This window comes from Amblyraja radiata, chromosome 26 (genome assembly GCF_010909765.2).
Source record: "Amblyraja radiata isolate CabotCenter1 chromosome 26, sAmbRad1.1.pri, whole genome shotgun sequence".
In the NCBI taxonomy this organism is placed as follows: domain Eukaryota; kingdom Metazoa; phylum Chordata; class Chondrichthyes; order Rajiformes; family Rajidae; genus Amblyraja; species Amblyraja radiata.
This window is the reverse complement of record NC_045981.1, coordinates 13,343,004-13,362,275: the sequence shown is the minus strand read 5'-3', so window position 1 is coordinate 13,362,275 and position 19,272 is coordinate 13,343,004. Positions and strand designations below refer to the sequence as shown.

The window sequence follows — 19,272 nt, the reverse complement described above, 5'->3', positions numbered from 1 at the left end:
AGTAGATACAAGTTGAGCAACAGGATAAAAAATAAGTCTAAATGACGAGCGAATTGGTTGTCGTCACATTTGGGAGTCTATGGGTGATCCAAATAAAAAGGTGTGGACGTCGTTGACATCAGATGACGTCGGTCGCGAGGAGAGGGACCGGGGTTTTTGCTTCCAGCGCCTTCAAGGTCGGCTGCAGGAGGCGTCCCCGGGACACAGAGGACGTTTACACTAGTGGGAGATTCCAGGACCAGAGGACATAGCCTCAGAATCAAAGGATGTTCCCACAGGAAGGAGATTAGGAGGAATTTCTTTAGTCAGAGGGTGGTGAATCTGTGGAATTCATTGCCGCAGAAGGCTGTGGAGGCCAAGTCAATGGATATTTTTAAGGCAGAGATAGATAGATTAGTACAGGTGTCGGGGATTATGAGGATGGGGTTGGGAACGAGAGATAGATTAGGCATGATTGAATGGCGGAGTATACTTGAATGGCCGAATGGCATAATTCTTCCCTATCACCTATGAACAGAGGTGGTCGGTCGGGCGGGTGAGGAGAGGGACGTCGGTTGGCGGGCCGAACATGTCGAGGGCGACAGTGGAGGCCCCGCAGCAGCCTGGGACCTAACTGGATCGGTAGCCGCTCCAGTGCAACGAGCCCGTCTTGGGACTATTTGTTAATGGGCGTCGAAATACGGAGACTAGTGCACGTGTGAGCTGTACAAACAATAATCCCACTGTGGAATATGCACACGTGACGATAAGGATCCATCGCATGAGGGGTGAGGTGACATTAGTGATCAGAGGTGCTCCGTCTCACACTCAAACTATAACCATCAGACCACAAGCTGAAAGCTACACTTTGTGGCATTGCTAATGGCTCAGGCTGACTGATTGATGCACAGAGCTCAATGTAAAGGCAGCAACATAAATAATGTGGAAAGTAAACCGCCAGTCCATCTAACAGCTGCCCCTCCGCATGTGAAATTCAGACAAGCAGAAAGCCAGCTATTGTTGGGTCTGAAGAAGGGTCCCGAACCGAAACGTCACCTATCCGTGTTCTCCAGGGATGCTGCCTGACTCGCTGAGTTACTCCAGCACTTTGTGTCTTTTTTTCTTTGTTCGCCGGCATCTGCAGTTCCTTGTGTCCCTCTAGTTATTGGTTGCCCATTTTTACCCTTGACCTGTTAACCCTCTTTCTTCAGGCAAATTTATTAACAAAGTTCTCGCACGGTTTGCCTTTGTGCGATTGGACGTTTGCTAAACTGCACTCATCTCTGAATGATTCTCCACTTGCTAGACTCCAGTTCAGCATTGTGCAAGACCCAATGCAAGAGGTACCTGTGCCTAAGGGTAGAACTAAGGCCTCTATTTTACCAGAACCGGATAATGAACGGCCTAGATAGATTGGACATGGAGATAATGTTTCCACTAATGGGAGAGTCTAGAGGGCATAGCCTCGGAATAAAAGGACGTACCTTTCGAATGGGGATGATGAGAAATTTCCTTAGCCAGAGGGTGGTGAATCTGTGGAATTCATGGGCACAGATGGCTGTGGAGGCCAGGATGCTGGGTATTCTTAAAGCGGAGATTGATAGGTTCTTGATTAGGAAGGGTGTCAAAGGTTATGAGGAGAAGGCAGGAAAATTGAGTTGAGAGGAAAAAATAGATCCGCCACGATCGAATGGTGGAGTGGACTCGATGGGCTGAATGGCCTAATTCTGTTCCTATGTCTTATGGTCATATTATGGTAACTTCCTGTCCATCAGTCTTTGGGAATCAGGCAACATAATAACATTACATGTACATTGTGCCTTCCGTGTATTTTTTCGGACGTCTCTTGGTGCTCAGGCAGGTTCCATCACAACGTTTAAGAAACATTTGGACATTTCCTCAGGAGGAAAGGAATAGGTGACGTCTCGGATGGGAACCCTTCTTCGGACCCATTACTTCTCCCCAGAGATGCTGCCTGACCCGCTGAGAGTTCCTCCAGCATTTTGTGCCTATCTTCGGTATAAACCGACATCTGCAGTTCCTTCCTACGTGCTCTGATGGGATCGGTGATCTGGGGGATGTTAATGACACGATGAAGAGTGGACACGGCAGGTTGGGTCTAAGTTGCCAGTGTTTCTTGCATGGCCTGTGCTACTCGTTGGACGAAGATTTACGATATTCAGTTCCTTCTTCGATTTATAAAAATTAATTCAAGTCTACCTTGATTTATAAAAAATCAACCAAGTAAAATCACTTGGCTTATTAAAATCTACGACAGCCTTTAATGTGACCTGTACAAACATTATTTAAAAATACAATCTTCATCCCAACCAATTAAATACAACTTGTAAAAATTTACAGAATTGATATCGTATGCGATTTGTGATGTGGATTGGTGTGTGATATCAGAGCTAACCTATGGGTATTTAAGAATTTTAAATTTACTTTGAGTCGGAGTGTGGTTGGGGGGGGGGGGGGGGGGGGGGGGGGGGGGGGAATGAAGTATTCCGTTTTAGTGGCTCCAGCAGGTGAAAACGGAACAGTTTGTTCACCTGTTCCATCTTGTCTCCTGCTGCTTGAGTGAGACTGGGGAGCAAGGGTTTCTGAATCCAAAGCCACTACCACTATTTACACAACAAAGTTTTATACACAGAGCTAAAAGTCACACACCGCATGTACGTACGTGGGCAGTGGGTCGACTCAGCCAAGATATGGCTCCAAAATGTCGACCCCTTGCTCAATTGAACTGATGCGTGGCTGTCCCCCTAATATGACTGCATTCACACGATTTTCAGTGCACCTATTAAAAATACACACACACACACACATATACACACGCACATGCGCACACGCACGCTCTACAGCCTCGTGATATTTTCAGAGGCTAAGCTGGCCTTTTAAGAGACCAATTTACCATCTGAGTCACTGCAAAAACGCTTTTATCATGGTCACACGGTGAATCGCCACTGGGAATTAATGCTGTGGGCGCAGTCCTCTGACAATTTCCCACATTTTTTTTAAAATCGTCAATTAAAAAGTGAATTGGTTGCCAATTATTTGAGCTGAGCAGAAGATTTTTCCCGTAACCCACCTCCCAGCTAGAAATTTCGCTCTGCTGTCCCGACATTCAGTGGAGCCCACTCTGGACCCTCCCCCAAATGCATTCCCCTCGACCCATTGTCCGCCCCCACCCCCCTCCCCTCCCCCCCTCCCCCCTCCCCCTCCCCTCCCCCCCTCCCCCCCCCCCCCTCCCCACCCCCCCTCTGCTGCTCTTGCCAGAGACTGGAGTTTACTTCTGCAACCGGTGATGTGTTTCGGAGGCCGAATGTGGCAGAGGATATCTTACAATGTCATCCCAAATGTAGAAGGCGTAGAAACTGATCGGGAAAAGCCGTCGAGCTGCCTCGGTCCCTCTCAGTCTCGCAGAATAAGCTTCACAAAAGAGGCCACGTCTGTTTCTTTGGTTTCGTGTAGCGTGAAGAAGGGGTGTTGCTACAGAAAGCAGAAAGCACAAAGGTTACACTTCAAGCGACGGTCTGACCATTGCCGGGACGATACGACACAGCCTTAATTATCCCAGAGGGAACTTGGCATGTCACCTGTTAAAACGATGCAGTTACTCGGCATGGAAAGTGCCTTGTACATTATAATAATCAAAAATAATCAAGAGTAGACTTAGGCCATTCGGCCCATCAAGTCTACTCCGCCGTTCAATCATGGCTGATCAATCTCTCCCTCCTAACCCCATTCTCCTGCCTTTTCCCCATAACCTCTGACACCCGTACTAATCACTGTGTTTTCCGCTCTGCACATCTGGAAATATAACTACCTTGATAACAAAAGGCGGGGGCGGAAACTGTGTTTGGTTTTACTTTAAGGAATCTCGGTTTGAAAGGGATTTGCAGCCAAGTCTGCTTGGTTTGCTGGGAGACTCCACTCTCAGCGCGGGCAACGAGGCTGCGTTTAATCAGGGATCCTGTCAGATCCCGAGTTCAGGTTTCAACACTTTGATTCTACGGCAGGTTGCGATGCCAGCATGCAGCTAGGTAGAGGATCGCACTAACGTGACCTGTTCAGGCCGCTCGCACCGTGTCGCAAGACTGTAAACCGGATCCAAAACACCGACTCAGTTTCCTCGTGATCCACGCTGCCGGTGACGGTTAAGCAACAGGGATTCATGGCGTCCAGGTCTGCTTAATTGGAAATCAAGGCCCATTACTTTTTCCGCGACCAACCTTTGGTTGGTTTTCTGGGGAGTCCAGAACCAGGGGTCACAGTCTAAGAATAAGGGGTAGGCCAATTAGAATGGAGATTTCACCCAGAGAGTTGTGAATCTGTGGAATTCTTTGCCTCAGAAGGCGGTGGAGGCCAATTCTCTAGATGCTTTCAAGGAGAGTTAGATAGAGCTCTTAAAGATAGCAGAGTCAAGGTATATGGGGACAAGGCAGGAACGGGGTACTGATTGTGGATGATCAGCCACTGTGTTGGCTCGAAGGGCCAAAAGGCCTACTCCTGCACCTATTGTCTATTGTCTACTATTGTCTTTGAGATGTATTCGAGTACACCGCGTGGGCTTTATTTACGTTCTCAGTCAGCTCCAAAGATAGACTCGAAAAGCGGGAGTAGCTCAGCGGGTCAGACAGCATCGTATGTGTAGGAAGGAACTGCAGATGCTGGTTTACACTGAAGATAGACACACACATGCTGTATCTTTAAAATAAACTAAACTAAACTAAATGTATTACTGTACAGCGCTAGAGTCAGCGGGAAATAAACCTCTCATCCGGCCTTTCATAACTTTAACATAACTTTTAGGAAGGAGATGAGAAATGCATTTAATCAGAGGGTGGTGAATCTGTGGAATTCTTTACTGTGGAGGCCAAGTCAGTGGATATTTTTAAGGCTAAGATAGATAGATTCGGATTAGTACGGTGAAGGCAGGAGAATGGGGTTAGGTGGGAGAGACAGATCAGCCTGATTGAATGGCGGAGTAGACTTGATGGGCCGAATGGCCTAATTTTACTCCTATTCCTTTTCCGACCTTATGACATACAGGATGTCATTGGTATAATTGTAAACTTGTCCCTAGTGTGCGTGCGGGATAATGTTAATGTGCGGGGGTCGGTCGCGGGTTGGTGCGGACTCAGGGGGCCGAAGGGCCTGTTTCCGCACTGTATTTCTTGACTCTGCGACACTGGAGACACAGGAGCAAGTCGACCGACCAGGGATCTGGGTTCAGCCGCCTGCCAGCGGCATGAGTCTGTGTTTTGTTCGCCGAGCGCTAGGGCTTCAGGCTCAAATCACCACCGTCTCTGCCGTTGATTATCCCCACTGTACCTTGGGACCAAAAGTCAACACATTATGTAAAGCAATACCCACATCTTCCAAGGACGGAGCGTTCTTTTAAATTGGAAAAATACGCCGGCATTTCACATCACCTGGGGCGTCTGCGGTGATCGACGTGCGGCCAAGTTGCTGGGCGCAGCTTATAACTGTGTGCAAGGCCAGGGAACTTTGCGGTCTCACTGCCCGCAGGTTTAGATGCAACTTGATTCGGCCCATCAAGTCTACTCCCACATGGAGTGGGATCAACGCCTTCCACAGGGAGTCTGGGATTTGGGTGGAAGCTGCCTCATTCATTACACAAGGTCGGAAAGACTAGGGATGTTTTCACTGGTTTATAACTTGTAGGAGCAGAATGAGGCCATTCAGCCCATCACCTCTACTCTGCCATTCAATCATGGCTGATCCATCTTTCCCTCTCAACCCCCTTCTCCTGTCTTCTCCCCATAACCCCTGACACCCATACTAATCAAGAATCTATCTATCTCTGCCTTAAAATTATCCCCTGACTTGGCCTCCACAGTGAATTCCACAGATTCACCATCCTTGGACGAAATAAATTCCTCCTCATCTCCTCTCGAACGGTACGTCCTTTCATTCTGAGGCTGTGACCTCTGGTCTGAGACTCTCCCACCAGTGGAAACATCCTCTCCACTTCCACTCTCTCCAGGCCTTTCACTAACATGTAAGTTTCATTGAGGTTCCCTCCTTCATCCTTATAAACTCCCAGTGAGTACAAGCCCAGTGCCGTCAAATGGTTGGGGGGGAGCTGATAGGAGGAGAGTAAACGCTGGCAAAAGCTGCCCTGTATATAGCGGAAGGTAGACTCAACGGGTGAGGCAGCATCTATGAAGAGAAGGAATAGGCGATGTTTCGGGTCCAGACCCTTCTTCAGACTGATGTTGGGGGGGGCGGGAAAGAGAAAGGAAGTAGGCAGAAGTAGGAGTTGTGGGAGAACTGGGAAGGGGGAGGGGAAGGAGGGAGAAAGCAAGAACTATCTAACATTAGAGAAGTCAACGGTCATACCGCTGAGGTGCAAACTACAAGGCGATCTTGGTTATAGCAGACCGAGACTCCCGTGGCCAGTTACCCGACTGGATGGCGCCACGTGGCTGAAGCTTCCGGTAGCGGGAGCGAGAGAGCGAGCTACATGAAGGAAGCATGAGTACCGAGCTCGTTCCCCGTGCACCGTGTGTGGGACCAGGGGCACTGCAGCTCCCAACCCTGTGAATTCTTGCTCGTTTAACCGGCCCTGGGTTTACTCGTTCTCCAATAGTTTCTACTGTCCTTCTGATTAAACATTACTGTTTGTGAGTCACGTTGTCACCTTCCTTTTTCACCCAGACAGTTGGGAATCTGTGGAATTCCCTGCCACAGAAGGCAGTGGAGGCCATTTCGCTGGATTTTTTCAAGAGAGAGTTCGCTCTAACGGAATCAAGGGATATGAAGAAAAAGCAGGAACGGGGTACTGGTTTGTGGATGATCAGCCATGATCATACTGAGTGGCAATGCTGGCTCGAAGGGCCGAATGGCCTACTCCTATACCTATTTTCTATGTTTCCCCTCAGCTAGGAGATGAGGAAACACTTTTTCTCACAGAGAGTTGTGAGTGTGTGGAATTCTCTGCCTCAGAGGGCGGTGGAGGCCAGTTCTCTGGATACTTTCAAGAGAGAGCTAGATAGGGCTCTTAAAGATAGCGGAGTCAGGGGATATGAGGAGAAGGCAGGAACGGGGTACTGATTGGGGATGATCGGCCATGATCACATTGAATGGCGGCGCTGGCTCGAAGGGCCGAATGGCCTACTCCTATACTTATTTTCTATTTCCCCATAGCTAACAATAAATCATTCTACATCTCCTTATCGCCATCTGCTTTGATCTGTCGATTTCACACCTCACCATTCCATATCTCTAGACCCCCTCTCCCCTGACTCTCAAGTCTGAAGAAGGGTCTCGACCAGAAACGTCAGCCACTCCTTCTCTCCAGGGACGCTGCCTGTCCCGCTGACTTACACCAGCATTTTGTGTGTGTCCTCGGTGTAAACCAGCATCTGCAGTTCCTTACTCCCCCTCACTCTGTTATTGCGGACAATCGGTAATAACAGACACATCCACCCTAAACTGGAAATATAACATCTTTGATTCTTTTAGCCCAGTCTGCTAACTAAAATCTTAAGAATAACAACAGAACAATCAGCCCTCAGTTAAGGAAATCCTTTTGATGTTTACAAGCATTGGTCAATAGATCCTTACCATAAGCTCTGAGTATGTTGGTCTGTCTTTGGAGTTCTTCTTCAAGCTGGAAAAGAAATGCACAGATAGCGGTTAGTGAAACGTAGTGTTACGCCTTCACCCCATCCCTCGCAGCGGCTGCGATCGATCTTCCTACCGATCGATGGGCCTCAAACACAGGAAAACTGCAAGATTGGGAGCTGGGTCTGAGCTTTCAGGAGCCCCTTTCGGCCCACCGGGTCCGCACCCACCAACGATCACCCGCGCACTAGTTCTATCCTACACTCCAGGGACAATTTACAGCAGTCAATTAATCGACAAACCTGCACGCCTTTGGAGAGTTGGAGGAAACCAGAGCACCCTGAGGAAATCCATGTGGTCACGGGGAGAACGTACAAACTCCGTACAGACAGCACCCTCTTTCTAATTCTGCGCATCTGTTGGCTTCGCAGGTCGCTGTTCCTTCTTGGTCGCCAGAGTTCCCCGTCCTTGGCATCGGTACTGCTACCGAACGACTTTCCTGCTTCTGTCCAAAGTTGAGCGATTGAATCAAGAATTCACCGCTTCCGTGCCGGTTCTTGAGGAGGAGCTTCCAGCCATCTCCGTGGCCTGCTCCCGTCGCCCTGCCCCGGATCGCCGAAAGTCTCGAGAAGTTTCGTGCTGCTCGCAGAACGGAGACGCCTGTGCGTGTGTTTGTTTAACGTGTACTTGATGTTGCGCTCCAAGAAGCACACGGTCCATCACAAATCAATCAACTCATCCCAATGGCAAGGGGACCAAGATGATTGGAGCTGATAAATCTGTTGCAGCCTTCATCCGCCTTCACAGCCGTTGAGTTCAAGATAACTTTGTCTGCCTGGTCCGCCGTTGAGGTCTTGTAGGTTGGAGATGTATATATATATATATATATATATATATATATATGCACACACAACCGTTTTGTTGCTAATTATAGGTTTTCGTGGGTGCCGTGTTTACCTATCTGCTGTGCTGCTGCGAGTAAGAATTTTATTGACCCATTTCTGGACATATGATCATAAAACATTCTTGTCTTGCCGTGGGCTCGGTGGGCTGAAGGGCCACTTTGCACACTGTATCTCTAAGCCGCACTAACTTGCATCTCAGCTCCCTGCCACAGGTTCCTGGAGAGCAGGTCCAAGCAGTCACCCGGGAGGGGGAGGAGCACCGCCGCCCGCAGGTTCCCCTCCTGGTGTGGCTGGGACGGGTAACCTGACGCCGGGGGGGGAGGAGGTTGGAGGGGCCTGGCACTGCAGCGCTGGCATTTCTCCGCACCTTCCAGCCCAGTGTTTCCAGTAACGCTGCTGAATGCCAGTAATGCTCCGCTCCCTGCCAAATGGGCCACTGGGAACGTCAGAAATTCCCAAGTAACTAAGGACAGGTGCGGAGTTTATTTTTTCACGGGATAATGGAGATAGTAGGGAAGCCTGGCTATAAGTGGCGCAGCGGTAGAGCTCCTGCCTCATGGCGCCACAGATCCGGGATTGATCCTGACTACGGGTGTTTGTCGGTGTGGAGTTTGGATGCGTGGGTTTTCTCTGAGATCCTCCGTTCCCTCCCGCTCTCCAAAGACATACAGGTTTGTCGGCTAATGTTCTTGGTATTAATGTAAAATTGTCCCTAATGTTTGTAGGACAGTGTTAATGAGCGGGATTTGCTGGTCGGCGCAGGCTCGGTGGGCCGAAGGGCCTGTTTCCTTGCTGTATCACTAATCTAAACTAAACTAACACATATAAACTAATTTAATACATCCATCATTGCCCCCGAACCAAACATTAAGACGTTTCGCTTGGGCAGCTTACAACCCAGCGTAGATTTGTTTTCTAACTTCAAGTAACTCCTGCATTCCCTACCTACCCCTCTCTCCCCCCTTCCCCCATCCTAGTCGTCCAACAAGTTCCACTGCTCGTATCCTTGTATCCCTCTTGTTATCACGCCTTCCCCAGCCAACAATGAGCCATTGTGGGCTCCACCCTTCCTGAAGTCATCAGTTGCCAGCCCAGATTTAGACATTTGACTTTAAAGATACAGCGTGAAAACAGGCCCTTTGGCTGACCGAGTCCATGCCGACCAGCGATCACCCCGCACACTAGTCTTGTCTTAAACACACCAGGGTCAATTTGCAGAAGCCAATTAACCCAACAAACCTGCACGTCTTTGGAATGTGGGAGGAAACCGGAGCACCCGGAGAAAACCCAAGCGGTTACAGATTGTAATCATGTAGTCTTCCCACTGACTGGTTAGCACGCAACAACGAGCCTTGGTACACGTGACAATAAAATATACTGAAAGAAATAAACTCCATACAGATCGCACCCATAGTCAGGATCAAACCGGGACTTGAGAAGTGATAGGAGCAGAATTAGGCCATTCGGCCCATCAAGTCCAGTCCGCCATTCAGTCATAGCTGATCTATCTCTCCCTCATAACCCCATTCTCCTGCCTTCTCCTCACAACCCCCGACACCCGTACTAATCAAGAATCTATCTATCAGGTGCTGTTAGGCAGGAACTCTACTGCTGCGCCACCGTGCCACACTAAAGGTGTTGTTTAACTGGGACATCAACTGATGGTGATTTTGTAGAGGTTGGGATCATCTTTACCAACACCTTTCCAACATGAGGATTTATCATGGAGTCTGGTTGTGGCTGTCAGGAGCTGATGCCCAACTGTGTGTGTTCTGACATTTCACTAGAAAATGTACTGTGTGGGACTTTATTTTCGTAACCTAATTTTCCAGTGAAAGATGGAGAGACTGTTTGCTTTGGAATGCTTCCACTGGGAATTGTTTAAGTTCACGGTATTTTGAAATTTGTTTTACCGAACAGTCGCAGAGATCAAATGAGCAAGTTGGGGCACTGGAAGAATTTGGTCTTCATAACCTCTGTTGTTTTGGTTTTAAGAATGTTAAAAAACCCTTTTTCACATCGCAAGACTTTGCTAACGTTGAGAGCGCAAACTCAGCTGCATGAGATTAATATGCACAGTTTCACCACGCGGCACGGTGGCGCAGTGGCAGAGTTGCTGCCTTACACCGCTTACAGCGCCTGAGACACGGGTTCGATCCCGACTACGGGTGCTGTCTGTCCGGTGTTTGTACGTTCTCACCGTGACCCCGTGGGGTTTCTCCGAGTTCTTCGGTTTCCTCCCACACACCAAACGCATGCAGTTTTGTAGGTTCATTGACTTGGTATGAGTGTAAATTGTCCCTAGTGCGGGCCGAAGTGGCACGTACTCGGTGGGCCGAAGGGCCTGTTTCTGTGCAGTATCTCTAAACTTAACTAAACAAAGTGCAATCTGATCAGGTGCAATAAAATGAGTCTGAAGAAGAGTCTCAACCCGAAACGTCACTAATTCCTTCTCTCCAGAGATGCAGCCTTTCCTGCCGAGTTACTCCAGCATTTTGTGTCTATCTGCTAAACAAAGTGCAACTTGCTTACTCACACATAAACAAAAATGCCTCTTTAAGAGGAAGTACTGTTATCTGAAGGGGATCAGGAGTAGATTATTTAGACATCAGGTGCATTTCTCTTGCATTATATATATATATGTATTATATATAATATTAGAAATCGCAGAGTGTAAATGGAAATTCTCCCTAGTATGTGTAGGATAGTGTCAATGTGCGGGGAGCGCCAGTCGGCACGAACGGCCTGTTTCCACGCTGTATCTCTGAATTAAAACTATCCAAAACTAGTTTAAATATTAAACTGATTTCACTCTTAAGGCAGAGATAGATAGATTCTTGATTAGTATAGGTGTCAGAGGTTATGGGGAGAAGGCAGGAGAATGGGGTTAGGAGGGAGAGATAGATCAGCCATGATTGAATGGCGGAATAGTCTTGATGGGCTGAAACGGCCAAATTCTACTCCTATACCTTATGACCGCAGTCCAGAATCTGAGCATTATGCATTACAAATGAACTGAGCCCAAAAAAAGATATTCACTTTCTTTTCCACCCACGTTGTTAAATGGCATAAATCTCAAAAGCACATCATTGCAGTCACTGTAGTGGAAATGCAGCTGATCTAAGAAGGACGTACTGAGTTCTCGAGTGTTGCTTGGCGCCAGCTCATTTTGACAGTCTGAGAAGTCACAAATCACAATTTTCCACTCAGCAATTTAATACGTATTTAGTTGGGCTGTTTCCTCACATGGATTTAAACAAGTTTCCCAGTTGGTCGGCTGTGAATTGATTTGAACTATGATGCTTCTGCCATTCAAGGTCCTGTTTCCGTCAGGTAGTTTAGATTGGCTCACCAAATATCCAATCTTTTAGTTCTAGAGATACAGCGTGGAAACAGGCTCTTCGGCCCATCGAGTCCGCACCGACCAGCGATCCCTGCACATCTTAACACTACCCGACACACACTAGGGACAATTTTAACATTCATTCATACCAAGCCAGTTAACCTACAAACCTGTATGCCTTTGGAGCATGGGAGGAAACTTAAGATCTCGGAGAAAACCCACGCAGGTCACGGGGAGAAGGTACAAACTCCGTACAGACAGCGCCCGTGGTTAGGATCGAATCCGGGTCTCTGGCGCTGGGAGGCAGCAGCTCTACAGCTGCCCACTATCTTGTTTAGAGATACTGCCCCATGGCCCACCGAGTCCATGCCGACCCTCGATCACCCGTTCCCACTGTATCTACCTTATCCCACTTTCACATCCACTCCCTGCGCACCAGAGGCAAGTTACAGCGACCGATTAACCAAGCAACAAGTTGTTTGTTTTCACACAGAGGGTCAAGAGTACCTGGAGCGTGCTGCCGGTAGCGGTGGTGGCAGAAGCAGATACGATAATGGCATTTAGGAGGCTTTTAGACAGGTGCACGGATATGCAGCGTGTGGAGGGACGCGGATTATGTACGGGCGGATGGGAGTTGGTCTTGGCATCGTGTTTGGCACAGACACTGTGGGCCGAAGGGCCTGTTCTTGTGCTGCACATAAAATGATGACAGGCATAGATAGGGCAGACAGTCAGAACCTTTTTCCCCCAAGGGGGAAATATCCAACACTAGAGGGCATAGCTATAAGGTGAGAGTTTAAAGGTTTAATAGAGATGTGCGGGGCAAGTTATTTTTTACGCAGTGTGCAGTGGGGGCCTGAATAGTGGCATTGAAAGGGCTTTTAGAGGAAAATGCAGGGATATGGATGATGTACAGGCAGATGAGATCAGTGTAACTTGGTGTCAGTTCAGCACAAACATTGTGGAGACGTATAATCTTTTTGATATGCTCATTTTATCTTTTTACTGCATGACCTCATGGACACCCCCAATTCCAGAGGTATAAATGGAGTAACTACAAGTCCATCCTTAGCCTGAGACACATTCAGACATCACTAAACTGTTGCAAACTACTTGTTGTACATTTAGGACACGTTACAAATTGGTGAGCACTGAGGTCCGAGGCAAATGCAAACCTCGTGTTTCTATATGTTCCCAAACACCGAGGAGAGAGAGAGACGAGGAGAGAGAGCGAGACGAGGAAGAGAGAGAGAGAGAGGAGGAGGAGAGAGAGAGAGAGAGGAGGAGAGAGAGGAGGAAAGAGAGGAGGAAAGAGAGGAGGAAAGAGAGGAGGAAAGAGAGGAGGGAAGACAGAAGGAAGACAGAAGGAAGGAAGGAGGAAGAGAGGAGGAAGAGAGAGAGAGGAGGAAGAGAGGAGGAAAGAGAGGAGGAAGAGAGGAGGAAGAGAGGAGGAAGAGAGAGAGAGGAGGAAGAGAGGAGGAAGAGAGGGAGAGGAGGAAGAGAGGGGGAGAAGGGAGAAAGAGAGGGAGAGAGAGAGGGAGAGAGGGAGAGAGAGGGGGAGAGAGAGGGGGAGAGAGAGGGGGAGAGAGAGCGGGAGAGAGAGAGAGAGGGGGAGAGAGGGAGGGAGAGGGCGAGAGGGAGAGAGAGAGAGAAAGTTCAGGAGTTTCATTTCAGGAGTTACAACAGAATCATGGACTGCACTCAAATAATTTCTTCGGATATCTACAAATTAGAGATGATGTTAAATCTAATACACAAGTCTACAGGAATAGGGAACCAGAAATCCTTGATGAATGTTTGAACAAGCATCCTAACACTGAAAAATTAATAGCTTATATTTATAACACCCTCCTAAACAACGAGGTACCACCGACGGAACCATATAGACACACATGGGGAAATGAATTAGGTCATCCTATAACGAAAGATTTGTGGGACGAAAGTTTACAACATATACATCAATGTTCGTTAAATGCCAGACATGCTTTAATACAATTTAAAGTCTTACATAGATTACACTACTCTAAAATAAAACTAAATAGAATCTTCCCACAAATCTCTCCTATTTGTGATAAATGTCTACATCTAGAGGCTAATTTAACACATACGTTTGCAAATTGTATAAAAATTAAACATTTCTGGACTGATATTTTTGAAATAATTTCAGGTTATTAATACAAAACTGGATCCAAACTCAAAATGAATAACACTTGGAATATCAGAGCAAAGTTTAACACTCACAACAAGCCAAAGAAATTTCCTCGACTACAGTATAATAACCGGGAAAAAATTAATATTAAAATTTTGGAAAGGCCCTACGACCCCCACAATTAAAATGTGGATTGTGGAAATGTCGGAGACCCTATATCTAGAAAGAATTAGACTTGTCTTAATGGACAAACAAGAATATTTTGATAAAATATGGGCTCCATTCATTAATTATCTGACGGGATAGATTGGCCCAGCACGAAAACCCAACTGTAACTTGAACTCAGGATTAGATGAAAAGTCATACTTTATAATCTACGAACCTATCTCCAATGACGTATTATAAGTAATCCATTCCACCTTTTTGTTTTTTTTGATATTTGTAACTCTTTTTTCTCTTTTTCTCTCTTTTTCTATATTAAAAAAAAACACTAGAAGCAGAAGTAATCGACAATTGAAAATTTTAATAATGTATGACTGATGTATATGAAAAGTTTTTTTACCATAATATGTAACTATACTTTATAATATGTCTACTTCTAATAAAAAAATAAAAAAATAAACAAAAAAATTAAAAAAATTTAAAAAAAACAAAGAGAGAGATTCCTGACTCTTACCACTGGGCGCTGAAGTCGACAAATTCCAGGGAAAATCTGTCAGTGGGAAGCTGCGGAGAAGGCTCTTCCACCACCTGTTTGAGTTGCTGGAAAGGAGTACCCCAGGACTCGTACGGGAACTTTAGGATCGCCATCTCAATCTAAGGAGAACACGCAGAGAGAGGCAGGGTTAGTGAATTGGAGGCTCCTGGCAATGAACAGCCTTCTAGTTTAGTTTACTTTAGTTCATTTGTCTTCTTTTTTTCACTTTAAATTAAATTTTAATTTCAAGTTTTCGTGTATCTCGTTGTGTGTTATGACTGTTTACAATTTCCCTCCAGGGATGAATAAAGTTCTATCGTATAGTTTAGAGATACAGCGCGGAAACTGGTCCTTCGGCCCACCGAGTCCGCACCGACCAGTGATCCCCACACATTAACACACACCAGGGACAATTTTAAAATATATATTTATGCCAAGCCAATTAACCTTCAAACCTGTACGTCTTTGGAGTGTGTGACAAGGTAACCGAAGATCTTGGGGAAAACCCACGCAGGTGGAAGGGGGGTGGGGGTGGGGGAGATGTAGGGGACAGGGTGGGGGGTGGTAGCGGACTGGGGGGCCGGGGGTGTGGAAGGAATTTGGTCCTGACCAGAACAATCAAACAATAACACGGGGGACAGGTTGGGGGATGGGGGCGGACTAGGGAGGGTGGGGAATTTGGTCCTGTCCAGAACAACGATCTATAACACAGAGCCCTGGAGGGATCGTGGGGTATGATTCACTGAAGTTCATTCAAAGCTAATCTCAAGATGGAGTCACGAAGCCACAGAAACAGGCCGTTCAGCCTACGCTGAGCATGATGCCCCATTTACACTAGTCCCATCTGTCTGCATTTGGCCAGTATCCCTGTAAGCCTTTCCTATGCATATGCCTGTCCAAATGTCTTTTAAATGATGTTACAAGAACTCCTGTGCTAGTTCTTAGCTCTTGTGTTAATTCGTTCCAATTATACTTTTATTTTAATTTATAATAACATTTAAACGTTCAATCCAGACCGTGGGTGCTGACTGTACATTCTCCCTGTGACCAAGTGGGTTTCCTCCAGGTGCTCCGGTTTCATCACACATTCCAAAGCCGTGCAGGTTTTTTGCTTAATTGGCCTCTGTGAATTGCCCCCTAGGGTGGGGGATGCAAAACTGGGATAACAGAGAACTAGTCGAACGGGTGACCGATGGTTGGTGCGGACTCGGTGGGACACAGGGTTTCCATGCTGTATCACTAAACTAAGCTAAAACTAAACACAATTTCCAGCGGGTGGTACATCAAGAGAGGATGTCTCCAGTCAGTGTATATACCCTGACTGACAGATCGTGCCGATCCACGATCCCCGCTCTTTAACTCTTCCCTACACACATTAGGGACAATTTACAATTATACCAAAGCCAATTAGCCCACAAACCTGTACATCTTTGGAGTGTGAGGGAAAACCAGAGCTCCCGGAGAAAACCCACGCAGGTCACGGTGAGAACGTACAAATTCCGTACAGACAGCACCCTTAGTCGGGATCGAACCCGGGTCACTGGAGCTGTAAGGCAGCAACTCTACCGCTGCGCCACCGGGCTGCCCGTCTGATGCGGGGTTCCTGGAGTGGACACTTACCATGGTGATTCCCAAACTCCAGATGTCCGACTTGACACTATAACCTTTCTGGTTCACTTCCGGGTTAATTCTCTCTGGCTGCAAAAAAAATTGAATGAATGAATGAATGAATGAATGAATGAATGAATGGATGAATGGATGAATGAATGGATGGATGGATGGATGGATGAATGGATGGATGAATGAATGAATGAATGAATGAATGAATGAATGAATGAATGGGTATATTATCGTTGCACGCGACAAGTCATGGTGATATTCTTTGTTTTGCCAACCCAAGGTATGCAAAGAGTCGCCACATAAAGGGCGACAACAAAGTTACAAACTATCTCACACCAGCTCCTCCTTTGTTCTTCCTTCCCCCCCCCCCCCTCCCTCACAGCGGTTCCCCCATGCCGGGTCCTCCATTGTTCACCACCCCCTTCCCCTCCCGTCAAGCAAGGTCATTCAGCACCCACACTGGAAGGAGCGTCACCAGAAATAAGGGATGAGAGAATGGCGTCATCTTATTTCTGGGACTTAAAATAAACTTTTGATATTAATGGGTCCCTGTAATAATTTGCAGACATACCATTCTTGCTGTAATTCAATGGTCCGGTATTGTCACATGTACTAACGCACAGTGAAATGCCAGGACTAATAGCTTTTATTGTTTTGTACAACACAGTGTCACGATGCTGAGCAGTTACAGTTCTACGTTTCAAATTGCAATCAATAATTATTTTTCTTTAACTGCAGCTCTAACCTTTTTGGGAAGCCCGAACTAACTTTCAGTTTGTGTAGGAACGAACTGCAGATGCTGGGTTAAACTGAAGGTAGACACAAAAGGCTGGAGTAACTCAGTGGGTCAGGCAGCATCTCTGGAGAAAAGGAATTTTACCAAAGCCAATTTTAGCCTGCAAACCTGCACGCCTTTGGAGTGTTGGAGGAAACCGGAGCACCCGGAGACAACCCACGCGGCCACGGGGAGAACGTACAAACTCGGTACAGACAAGCACCCGTGGTCAGGTACGAACCTGGGTCTTTGGCGCTGTAAGGCAGCAACTCTACCACTGCACCACTGTTGAGCCTTCCTAATGTGTCGTGGGCCTGACTCAACGAAACACCAGTGAAGGGAGGTGACCACTTGATAACCCCAATGATATACTGGCATCCACACAACCAGTTGTTATGTGCTTGTCAGCATGTAGATAGCCTATTATTGCATATGAAGTTAGTTATTATCATTAAGCATAAGTGTGTATAAGCAGTTTAGATACTACTTTGGCCATGGGCTTGGTTTTCTTGGTTGAGTGCTTATCCTGGTGTTATAGCACAAGTGCTTTATGTTTTAATGGTAAGTTAAAGATGTAATCCGCAAGCAATCTTTCTCTGTGAATCTACCGCTCATCGCACTTCGGTATCATAGCAGGGCTGTCGGGTTATGGGGAGAAGGCAGGAGAATGGGGTTAGGAGGGATAGATAGATCAGCCATGATTGAATGGCAGAGTAGACTTGATGTGCCGAATGGCCTAATTCTGCTCCTGTCACTTATGAACTTTGACAGTGGCAGCGGGACACAGAATGTAGCCAAGGCACACACTCCTTACACACTCCATTAGGCCGAGCTCACGGACCAGACTGGAAAATGGCTCCAAATCTGGCAACTCAGAAAATAATCTCACTGTGTTTTGTACATGTGACAATAAAGCACCTTTAAACACTGAACGCATTTTTTGTACACATTTCAGTACAAGTATCACAATAGTCCCTCTTCTCCCCTCTCCCATCGAGCAAAAGGAATAGAAGTGTGAAAACGCACACCTCCAGATTCAGGGACAGTTTCTTCCCGGCTGTTATCAGGCAACTGAACCATCCTACCAACAGCCAGAGAGCAGTGCTGAACTACTATCTACCTCATTGGTGACCCTCGGACTATCCTTGCTGGCTTTACCTTGCATTATCATGTATCTATACACTGTAAATGGCTCGATTGTAATCATGTATTGTCTTCCTGCTGACTGGGGTTGCACACAACAAAAAGCTTTTCACTGTACCTCGGCATACGTGACAATAAACTAGACTGAACTGATAAGCACTCAGATACATCCTAGATAAGCATCTCAGAAACAGTACAAGCAAGCAGTTTTACAGCTGGTAACTTGGGATTTCTTACAGATAAAATGCTAATAAAAGGTCAGATTATTTTTCGCAATTATGCCAGTAAACTTGTTTTTAAAGTCACCGTGTCTTCGATATCTGCAGTGTGCAATTCTTTTGCATGTTGTACGTACTAGCGCAAGGTCCTCAAGTAGACCAGGCCCAGATTAGCTCTTCACATCAAGAGCTGAAGGTTGCAAAGACTTTGACTTACAGCCATGTAAGGTTTGCAGCCCGCGTCCATGGTCTTAGCCACCGAGTCCACCAGGTAGCCACTGATGCCAAAGTCACACATCTTTACCTGGCCGTGCACGTTGATCAGGACATTGGACGGCTTCACGTCTGAAAGAGAAAGGCCACGACTGAAGCAAATCTCTGATCAAAGAGACCAAGACTCACCTAGCAAACTTTAGCTTACGAAGGAGCTGCAGAGGCTGGTTTAAACAGAAGATAGAAGCAAGAAGCTGGAGTAACTCAGCGGCTCGGACAGCATCTCTGGAGAGAATGAATAAGTGACGTTTCAGGGTCGAGAAGGAGGGTCTCGACCCAGAACGTCGCCTATTCCTTTTCTCCAGAGATGCTTCCTGGCACGCTGAGTTACTCCAGCTTTTTGTGAACTTTTGTTAGAGTGATAGTGTGGAAACAGGCCCTTCGGCCCAACTTGCCCACACTGGCCAACATGTCCCAGCTACACTCGTCCCACCTGCTTGCGTTTGGCCCTCCAAACTCTGTCCTATCCATGGAACCTGTCTAACGGTTTCTTAAATGTTGGGATAGTTCCTGCCTCAACTGCCTCCTCTGGCAGCTCGTTCCACACACCCACCGCCCTTAGTGTGAAAAAGTC

At 46.9% G+C, this 19,272-nt stretch overlaps 1 protein-coding gene across 1 annotated transcript in view; it reads right to left on the bottom strand.

Annotated features, from left to right (window-relative positions):
* Positions 1 to 2,233: 2,233 nt before the first annotated feature.
* Positions 2,234 to 19,272, bottom strand: part of map2k6 (mitogen-activated protein kinase kinase 6) — a 59,248-nt gene continuing 42,209 nt past the window's right edge. The window contains exons 8-12 of the mRNA XM_033044299.1: positions 18,643 to 18,770; positions 16,290 to 16,367; positions 14,649 to 14,788; positions 7,576 to 7,621; positions 2,234 to 3,471 (exon numbers count right to left, since the gene is read on the bottom strand). Coding sequence (XP_032900190.1) covers positions 3,394 to 3,471; positions 7,576 to 7,621; positions 14,649 to 14,788; positions 16,290 to 16,367; positions 18,643 to 18,770 — 470 coding nt within the window. The 3' untranslated portion in view covers positions 2,234 to 3,393. The remainder of the gene's footprint in view (positions 3,472 to 7,575; positions 7,622 to 14,648; positions 14,789 to 16,289; positions 16,368 to 18,642; positions 18,771 to 19,272) is intronic.